General features: G+C 43.6%; 1 protein-coding gene across 1 annotated transcript; it reads left to right on the forward strand.

Annotated features, from left to right (window-relative positions):
• The first annotated feature begins 537 nt into the window (after positions 1-537).
• Positions 538-10,791, forward strand: LOC139474168 (uracil phosphoribosyltransferase homolog). The gene is made up of 7 exons (XM_071257065.1): positions 538-678; positions 3,274-3,316; positions 6,555-6,624; positions 7,355-7,417; positions 8,249-8,410; positions 8,847-8,945; positions 9,439-10,791. The coding sequence occupies exons 1-7, from the start codon at positions 554-556 to the stop codon at positions 9,543-9,545; spliced, it is 669 nt and encodes a 222-aa protein (XP_071113166.1). The 5' UTR covers positions 538-553; the 3' UTR covers positions 9,546-10,791.

Raw genomic sequence — 10,791 nt, forward strand, 5'->3', positions numbered from 1 at the left:
ATGGTACAATGGATATGATGTATACTATGTATAATAACGCTCTCGTAAAACGTTTGTCCCTGCAGTCTAGTGGTAGAGCGTCCGACTCCGGCAAAGACACGAGTATCATGAGCGAGATCGTATCCCCATGAGAAGTTTTTATTAGGAATGCCTTTTCACTTGTGTTCTCAATTTACAGCTATTTGATGCCTCACGTAAAATGTAAATTGAATGTTATTCCTGATCAAGGGACACTTGTCCCTTGGCTCTTCCCACCCAAATTCTCGGGACCTATCTTCTTCCTTGTCTCAGCGGATAAACACAAATTGTGTAGGTTAAAGGTGAATTTGTCACACAATGACAACATGTTTATGTGAAAGAAATATCGGGGAATAATAATAATAATATTTATGGTATGAACTGTCCCTATAATTATGATAAGTAATCGCAATACAGTTGAAGGTCTTGATATTCTATTGACATGATTCAGTAGGGGAACTATTTTGTTTTGACGGAGTGACGTGCACTGGTGGGTAAACCGTCAGAGTTGCATGCTAGCGGAAAAAATCTGAACATGGAGCCAGACGTTATCCCCAATTCTCTTTCAAATCTTGTTGATGATTGTGACCTGGGAGCAAATCTGAAGAAACTGAGAATAACAGACAATGTTCGAGAATTACAAACTGTTTTGAGGGACAAGTAAGTGATGAAAGCAATGTCCTTTCCATTGATAGATTGAAATCAACATGACCACATGGCACACCACGCAGAAGGTTGGAATATTGCCGGTCTTGCCGAATTATCTCCGAACTCCTGTTTCACTTTATGTTATTTAATTCTCTAATATTATCCAAGAGTCGTTTGTTAACAGTCACCCGCTCGTCAGATTCGGTGAGATATGGCTTCGGGTTCGAAGGAGGCGGGCTGTCAAATTTAGCGGGAGTCTTTGTTGAGATGACAAATACTTAAATATCGTCAACACAGCATCTTTGTAAGAACTAGCCAAGGTGTTTAACCCACGTTAGGCCTAGATATCACCTTAACCGATTGTTCATTACGGGTGTATTCCGTCGGTCGTAAATAGCAATATTACATATTTATTTAGGGGTTTTGTTATGTATTTATAACATCGCAGATTTATCGGGCGGTGAAGTCAGTAGACGGCTCTAGCTCCGTATGTTAGACCTACAGGCCTATAGTCTGTTTTTTTGGGCGTGTCTACGTTGAATAATGTTGAAGAATTTGAATGTATGATTGCGTATTTCAAATTAAAGTTTGATTCAGTGGAGAAAAGTAGTTATTCTCTACATTTTATTTAGCAGCCATATTTTACATTGATCATTTGTTGTGAATACTGTATTCGTGCTCATTTATAATAAACAAAGAATTTTGTTTATCACCCCAAACTGGCTCCCACAGGAGATATCTCTTGTGTGAGATCAAGCGATATCAACATTGTAGATATTGCTGCAATGAATTGCATCACAAGGCTTTGCATCACAAGGCTTTGCAGACTATTATGACACCATTGGTTACCATGACGTCACAATCAAATGACATCTCTAAAGGCTTCTCTACTGAAGCAGTTAGCAGTACATTTTACATTTAGACACTACTTATACTGTCTACAAACTGAAAAAAGTTGGAAGAATGATGTTGGATGATAGATAAAATCACACCTGATTGTCTTTTGATATCAAGTATATCAACTCGTGCTGATATATTTGATATCAAAAGACACTTTGGTGAGATTCTTTATTTCTCATACTTCCTGTTTGTGATGTAATTCACATAGATATGTAAATATGTAGTAGTGCTAACTTTACCATGTTTACCATGTTTACAGTAGCTACAGGGGTAGCGACATGTGCATACTAAATGTCCATGGCAGGTATTTTAACATTGCCATGATTACATTCAATGCAATATTGTAAAAAAAAAACCTTTCAATTTATTGGTCCTGTTATTAGTGAAATACGTCATGCCAGAGGTAAAAAAAAAGATGACTATACTTGTCTTAAGAGGTGACTAATGGGATTAGGTGGTCAGGCTCACTGACTTGGTTTATGCATGTCATCGTATCCCAAATGCAATGATCGATGCTCATCAGTCCGGACTAGTACAAGCAGCCACACACACACATGCATGCACGTCACTATATAAGTGTAATAATCTTAGACGCGATGCTAAATCCCATTTCACCTCACCTTACCTTCAGCATGTTTAAAATTTGAAGGAACATGCTCTTCATCATGTTGATGTTGGCAGTATTTTATTATTTAATACTGTGGACATAAGCATGTTAAGTGGTTGTCATGTTTATCATTAATACAATTACATATATTTAAATACATAATACAAATTTCTGAGTTGTATGGTACTCCAAATGAAACCCTATTACTGTCAGTGACCACATGTTGAAATATGCCAGCTGAAGTGTATTCTGGTCAAGTTGACCAGGGCAGATTACTGCGAGAGAACAAGTTAACCATTGGTTGTTAAATCATGATTGATGACTGGAACATCCCAATTGATAGAAGGGATAGAAAATGAAACTAGTCCTGTATAGTCCTTGCCATTTTTATGGATTTTGCTATGTGTTATCATTATTAGGACTAGAGGACTGAAAATGTTAATTTCTATTACTGTGATAGACGATTGACAGTAATCAGTTAGCATCATTTTGCTGTTTTTGTCAATGTTATGTTCAGAATGTTCAGTAAAACTAGATTTATTAGAAGATCTGGGGTAGAATAGGTCTTCAGCAACCCACATGACCCATGCTTGACAACTATGCTTGTCGTAAGAGGAGACTAACGGGATCTGGTGGTCAGGCCTGCTGAATGCGTGGATGGATGCTCATGATGTCAATCACTGGATTGTCTGGTCCAGACTCGATTATTTACAGACAGCCGTCATATAGCTGGAATATTGCTGAGTGCGGCGTTAAACAACAAACCAACCAACCAACCAATTGTGTGGATTGATGTTCATGTCAATCTCTGGATTGTCTGGTCCAGGCTCAATTATTTACAGACTGCCGTCATTTAGCTGGAATATTGCTGAGTGCGATGAAAAACAACAAACCAAACCGAAAGAGTGATGCCACTGTCTTTGTTTAAGAATAAAGTGTTTGTTCGGTGTGACCTAGTTTTACTGATCCTAATATTGAAAACTGTTGACCTTCACACGCCCATGTTTGTCTGCATTTTTGATTGAACTTGTCAAAGAGTTCAGTCCAGTTTCCTGTAGTCATATCACTATGCTGACTCCCAGTTATTTTTTTCTTTTCAGATCAACATCACGCAGTGATTTCATCTTTTATGCTGATCGATTAGTAAGTAAATGTTCTCAAATTGGGACATTGTTTGCACACATTCATTTGCACAGGAGCTGGCTGAAAAGTTCTGAGACTTACTATGATGGGAGTCTGTTAATGGAGTGTACAGAGGAAGGACTCTCCCAGGGTGGGGTGTACAGGGAAAAGGGTGTAGACTCTCCCAGGGTTGGGTGTACAGGGAGAAGGATGTAGACACTCCCTGGGTGGGGTGTACAAGGAGAAGGGTGTAGACTCTCCCAGGGTGGGGTGTACAAGGAGAAGGATGTAGACACTCCCTGGGTGGGGTGTACAAGGAGAAGGGTGTAGACTCTCCCAGGGTGGGGTGTTCAGGGAGAAGGGTGTAGACTCTCCCAGGGTGGGGTGTACAAGGAGAAGGATGTAGACTCTCCCAGGGTGGGGTGTTCAGGGAGAAGGGTGTAGACTCTCCCAGGGTGGGGTGTACAAGGAGAAGGGTGTAGACTCTCCCAGGGTGGGGTGTTCAGGGAGAAGGGTGTAGACTCTCCCAGGGTGGGGTGTACAGGGAGAAGGATGTAGACTCTCCCAGGGTTGGGTGTACAGGGAGAAGGGTGTAGACTCTCCCAGGGTGGGGTGTACAAGGAGAAGGATGTAGACTCTCCCAGGGTTGGGTGTACAGGGAGAAGGGTGTAGACTTTTCCAGGGTGGGGTGTACAAGGAGAAGGATGTAGACTCTCCCAGGGTGGGGTGTACAGGGAGAAGGGTGTAGACACTCCCAGGGTGGGGTGTACAGGGAGAAGGATGTAGACTCTCCCTGGAAGGGGTGTGCAGGGAGAAGGATGTAGACTCTCCCTGGGTGGGGTGTACAGGGAGAAGGATGTAGACTCTCCCTGGGTGGGGTGTACAGGGAGGAGGATGTAGACTCTCCCTGGGTGGGGTGTACAGGGAGAAGGATGTAGACTCTCCCAGGGTGGGGTGTACATGGAGAAGGGTGTAGACTCTCCCAGGGTGGGGTGTACATGGAGAAGGATGTAGACACTCCCAGGGTGGGGTGTACAAGGAGAAGGGTGTAGACTCTCCCAGGGTGGGGTGTACATGGAGAAGGGTGTAGACTCTCCCAGGGTGGGGTGTACAGGGAGAAGGGTGTAGACACTCCCAGGGTGGGGTGTACATGGAGAAGGGTGTAGACACTCCCAGGGTGGGGTGTACAAGGAGAAGGGTGTAGACACTCCCAGGGTGGGGTGTACAAGGAGAAGGGTGTAGACTCTCCCAGGGTGGGGTGTACATGGAGAAGGGTGTAGACACTCCCAGGGTGGGATGTACAAGGAGAAGGGTGTAGACTCTCCCAGGGTGGGGTGTACATGGAGAAGGGTGTAGACTCTCCCAGGGTGGGGTGTTCAGGGAGAAGGGTGTAGACACTCCCAGGGTGGGTTGTACAAGGAGAAGGGTGTAGACTCTCCCAGGGTGGGGTGTACAAGGAGAAGGGTGTAGACTCTCCCAGGGTGGGGTGTACAAGGAGAAGGGTGTAGACTCTCCCAGGGTGGGGTGTACAAGGAGAAGGGTGTAGACTCTCCCAGGGTGGGGTGTACAAGGAGAAGGGTGTAGACACTCCCAGGGTGGGATGTACAAGGAGAAGGGTGTAGACTCTCCCAGGGTGGGGTGTACAAGGAGAAGGGTGTAGACACTCCCAGGGTGGGATGTACAAGGAGAAGGGTGTAGACTCTCCCAGGGTTGGGTGTACTGGGAGAAGGATGTAGACTCTCCCAGGGTGGGGTTTACAAGGAGAAGGGTGTAGACTCTCCCAGGGTGGGGTGTACAGGGAGAAGGGTGTAGACTCTCCCAGGGTTGGGTGTACAGGGAGAAGGATGTAGACTCTCCCAGGGTTGGGTGTACAGGGAGAAGGGTGTAGACACTCCCAGGGTGGGGTGTACAGGGAGAAGGGTGTAGACACTCCCAGGGTGGGGTGTACAGGGAGAAGGGTGTAGACACTCCCAGGGTGGGGTGTACATGGAGAAGGATGTAGACACTCCCAGGGTGGGGTGTACAGGGAGAAGGGTGTAGACACTCCCAGGGTGGGGTGTACAGGGAGAAGGGTGTAGACACTCCCAGGGTGGGGTGTACAAGGAGAAGGGTGTAGACTCTCCCAGGGTGGGGTGTACAGGGAGAAGGGTGTAGACTCTCCCAGGGTGGGGTGTACAGGGAGAAGGGTGTAGACTCTCCCAGGGTGGGATGTACAGGGAGAAGGGTGTAGACTCTCCCAGGGTGGGGTGTACAGGGAGAAGGGTGTAGACACTCCCAGGGTGGGATGTACAGGGAGAAGGGTGTAGACTCTCCCAGGGTGGGGTGTACAGGGAGAAGGGTGTAGACACTCCCAGGGTTGGGTGTACAGGGAGAAGGATGTAGACTCTCCCAGGGTTGGGTGTACAAGGAGAAGGGTGTAGACACTCCCAGGGTGGGGTGTACAAGGAGAAGGGTGTAGACACTCCCAGGGTGGGGTGTACAGGGAGAAGGGTGTAGACTCTCCCAGGGTGGGGTGTACAGGGAGAAGGGTGTAGACTCTCCCTGGGTTGGGTGTACAAGGAGAAGGGTGTAGACACTCCCAGGGTGGGGTGTACAAGGAGAAGGGTGTAGACTCTCCCAGGGTGGGGTGTACAGGGAGAAGGGTGTAGACACTCCCAGGGTTGGGTGTACAGGGAGAAGGATGTAGACACTCCCAGGGTTGGGTGTACAGGGAGAAGGATGTAGACTCTCCCAGGGTTGGGTGTACAAGGAGAAGGGTGTAGACACTCCCAGGGTGGGGTGTACAGGGAGAAGGGTGTAGACACTCCTAGGGTGGGGTGTACAAGGAGAAGGGTGTAGACTCTCCCAGGGTGGGGTGTACAGGGAGAAGGGTGTAGACACTCCCAGGGTGGGGTGTACAAGGAGAAGGGTGTAGACACTCCCAGGGTGGGGTGTACAAGGAGAAGGGTGTAGACTCTCCCAGGGTGGGGTGTACAGGGAGAAGAATGTAGACTTTTCCTGGGTGGGGTGTTAATCCCTCCCAAGTTACAGTGTATGATTCCTCCCTTGTTACAAAGTTAACATAGTAAATCCCTCCCAAGTTACAGTGTTACAAAGTTACTAAGTTAAAAGTGTAAATCCCTCCCAAGTTACAGTGTATGATTCCTCCCTTGTTACAAAGTTAACAGTATATCCCTCCCAAGTTACAGTGTTATAAAGTTACTAAGTTAACAGTGTAAATCCTTGTGCATCATGTATAAGACCCTGCCTGTTATTTCAGATCCGGTTGGTGGTAGAGGAGGGGTTGAATCAGCTGCCCTACAGAAAGTGTGTGGTTACAACTCCTACTGGTATGTATGTATGTATGTCTACAGCAAGCAGGAAATAACCACCCAGCTGTGCTTCATATAAACATCAACGTAACTCACAGTCCAGTATGTGTCACTGAGTATTACAGTTTCTACTAAAACCCTAAGTGACGTATATTCTCACATCTAGGCTTCAGAATAGGTTTCCTGGGACTAGTGACACAAACACACTAACATGAACGGATTGGGCAGCACGTAATGGCTTTTATCATCACCCTCACTAAATGGGAAATGAATACCGGTGGTTATCTGACAATTCAATGTTTGTGATTATGAACAATACAAGATGATAATCTTGACACTTCGAGAATATTTAGTCAACACGTTTCTTTTTTCGTTTCACGTGCCAGCCACCCTTACTGAAAAACAGTCATTCCAAGATATAAATTAAACCAAAAATATCTCCTGCTTGTAAAATGGACCCTCTTATACAATATAGAATGATATATATAAATTCTATGTCTACATCACTATCGGTGATTCAAGAAGCCAGTTGCAGTTATAACTCCACAGCAGAATGACTTTCGTATAAATGAATGAATGAATATATAAATGATTGACATAGCTATTTAATTTTTATTTCAACAAACCTTGTGTGGAAAAGCTGAAATAAATCCGTGAAACATAATGTTAAACATGTGTGTCCTTAGTCATCATCTTTGTGCCCATGTGTTTCCGAGATATTGAGACGTGTGTTTTGTGACTACTCCAGGTCAGCCGTACGATGGTCTACGCTACGAGAAGGGGAACTGTGGTGTCAGCATTGTCAGAAGTGGTGAGGCAACTAGTACCTACCAGCAGCATTTAGCCAGCAGTTGTTGACGTAGTGGCATGGAAGATTGCACATTCTGTTTGTTGCATTTCTACACTAGATAGAAATGATTTTATTTTTCAAGTGTGCAACAGGGCACTAATGAAGAAGATGTGTGGCCCTTTGTAATTTGAGTGTGCCTACCTGAATAATACATTTGAATGGAACAAATGATTTGTTTAAGAATCTGTTCATTAAGTGCGTTCGTGTGTTCAAAGACCTGTGAAGATCCAGGATAGAATAGAAATTCAGCAATCCATGCTTGTCGTAAAAGGCAACTAACAGGATCAGATGGTCAGGCTTGCTGACTTGGTTCATGCATGTCATCTCATGCCATTTGCGTGGATTGATGCTCGTGATGTCAATCACTAGATTGTCTGGTCCAGACTTGATTATTTACCATGTTTACATATATACTTTTAAAAGTATGTTTTTAAACAATGGCTTCAACTTATTCAATTTTTTTACAAATGTGATTCCACCTGGAATTTAAAAGGCAGACTTTTTGTTCACGCGCAATAGCTCTTCTTTTGAAATGATACCCAGCCTGTCGCATCTGGTACCTGGCTCAGTATGTGCTGAAGACAATGTGACATGTACAGGCAGAGCCAGGTTGCACCTTGATTCCAAAACGGTCGTTTCCTAACAAATATCTTAAACTAGCACATGTTTTGCAGTAAGTGTTTGTTGAGGATTGCAACACTTGTTCAGTCTGCCGAAAGGTAAAGAGAAAAAACAATGAGTAAACAAACAAATGCTACATGCCATTGAACGGGTTCGGTTTTCTTGTTGCAGGGGAAGCCATGGAACAAGGTCTCCGCGACTGTTGTAGATCTATCCGGATCGGCAAAATACTCATCCAGAGTGACGAAGATACTCACGAAGCAAAGATTGTATACTCAAAACTGCCAGCAGATATCGCATCTCGAAAAGTTCTCCTGATGTACCCTATTATGAGTGAGTCATTATGTGGGAATTGTAGCATCCGTCGGTAACCTTCCTGTGAGAAAATATCACGTATATATTTGCAGCTCTAACTTAAGGAGTGAGTGAGTATGGTTTTGCACCGCTTTTAGCAATATTCCAGAAATGTGGCGGAGGACACTAGACTCAATGAGTGGAATGAACCCGGCTCTTCGGCTTGACGAAAAAAACGCTTTAGCCACTAGATCACCCCACTGCCCCAGGAAATAATTTGATGTGAATGCCCTCATCATTCGCATGTTCAGGAAGTTTCCACCCCAGCTTCGTAATGGTGTAAGAATCAACATGGAAACGTGGCTAAACATGCTAAATGCAATAAACCTGTCGTTGTTATCCACAACATCATGCACTTTCTTGTTTTCCTGTACCACTTGACTGCCTACTGACTTTTATTCCTATATGCCTCCAGGTACAGGTAACACCGTGTCCAAAGCAGTCAATATTTTACAGGCTCACGATGTCGATCAGGAAAATGTCATCTTACTTAATCTTTTCTGCACACCTCAAGGTTAGTTGCCTTGGCATTTGAAGGGAGGGAACTCTGCTGGGATCGTTTGATGCATGTTTCATAAAATTCAGAGTTAGAGATTATTTGTCAGATACCAGTTGAATTTGTAACTTTGAGATACCGACTATATATATGTTATGATAGTAACAATCTCATTCACCATAGCAAATGTTACTCCAGGCAATAATAATGTTTAAAACTGCTGAATGACATGAGTGAAACCTTTTAGCTAGGCAACCGCAAGAGTTAAGTTATCTTGAATGACTATTTTCAGTTATTTTATACTTGCATGTATCATTTGGAAATATCCACATATGAAATTGAAATGTCTAGGATAGCACCAATACCTGAGTCTGTATAGGAATGCTGCATGTTCCTTCAGATGGTCGCAAGGACAGGTTCAGATGATGTGTGATTTTGTTTGAAGCAGAAGATAGTTGGGACCATAACCATGCCTGTTATGTCAGTCTCCCAGTCCGGTGTATCTTTTCAGCTGCCAAGAACGTCATTGCACAGTTCCCGGGATTGACGATATTCACATCAGAGGTGCATTCTGTTGCACCGAACCATTTTGGGATGAAGTATTTTGGAACAGAATAAATGTGACTTTGTGAAAGAGGTTTTACCCCACTTGATGTTTGACAGTTAATCTCATTCCATGTCCAACGTTCACACGTCACGGTGAAACATTCGAACATCCATGTGTTCCCTTGGCTGTGGGACGAAGATGACGATTCCATCAACCCCATGTCACTGAGCCAGAACATCATCCTCATTAATTCACAACACCATCCTCATCCCGATGTCATTGTACTGTCACATTTACTTCTACACACTGAAGCTGTTCGAACCTAAGATCCTCAGCTCTTGTTGCCTCAAATGGGACATGTTTCTGAAAGCCTTAAAACATTTTTTCATAGTTTTAACATTTTGAATGTTGGTATTGAGATAATGTGTACATTACTGTTTGAGATATTGGTATTTGTTGATATATTGTTCATGCGGTTAGGTGTATATGAAGAGCTTAGAGTTAAAAGGGGCCAAAATGCACTTTTGCCCTTTTTGCATATTATTGCATGAGAAGTGTTTTCATTGATGCATTTTTGAAATATAGCTAGGTACTTAAAATTATATAAAAGGGTCTAAGTCAAGTTCCAAAAGGGCCAAAGTCACTTTGCTAGATTTTGGCCCTTTTAGTTCTCATTTCCGTGTGTGGTTGAGACTGGTTGTCTGAGAGAGATTTTAAATTTTGGACTCCTTATTATTATCTTTCAACTATTTCAACAAAGTTGGCATTAGTTTAAATCATTTAAAAAAACTTCAATAGTATGTGTTTGAGTAACTACTACTGAAAGTACAATCCCATGCAAATCCCATGCAAATGCCTGAGGGTCAAAAAGGGCCAAAATACAGACATTGACCCTTTCCCCCTTACACAAATTAAAAACGTAAGTTTATTTCCTTTTTTGAATGTTTTTTTATAAACATTTATATCTCTGCTGTCAGAATGCGTTAATGTCTAGGAATTTATCGGTTTAAAAAAGTTAATTAACATGCGTTATATTATGTGATTTTATCACTTTTCTCAAAACAGACTCCACATGACACTGGCCCTATGGCTCCAAGCTCTTCAGTTGTGGGTCGTCCCTTAAGCTTATGATACTGGTTTCAAACCAATGATTCACCATGATTATGTTTCCTGATTTGTCAGCACCATGCCTGTGCTTGCGGGTTTCACCAAAGTGGTAAATGTTTAAGACCTGCATTACTTCAGACTTATCTCCCTCATTAGGCTGACATTGACACAACCATGATAACTGAAATACTGTTCAAAGCAGCGTTAAAC

Source organism: Haliotis cracherodii, unplaced genomic scaffold, assembly GCF_022045235.1.
Source record: "Haliotis cracherodii isolate W230 unplaced genomic scaffold, xgHalCrac1.p SCAF_3, whole genome shotgun sequence".
Classification (NCBI taxonomy): Eukaryota; Metazoa; Mollusca; class Gastropoda; order Lepetellida; family Haliotidae; genus Haliotis; species Haliotis cracherodii.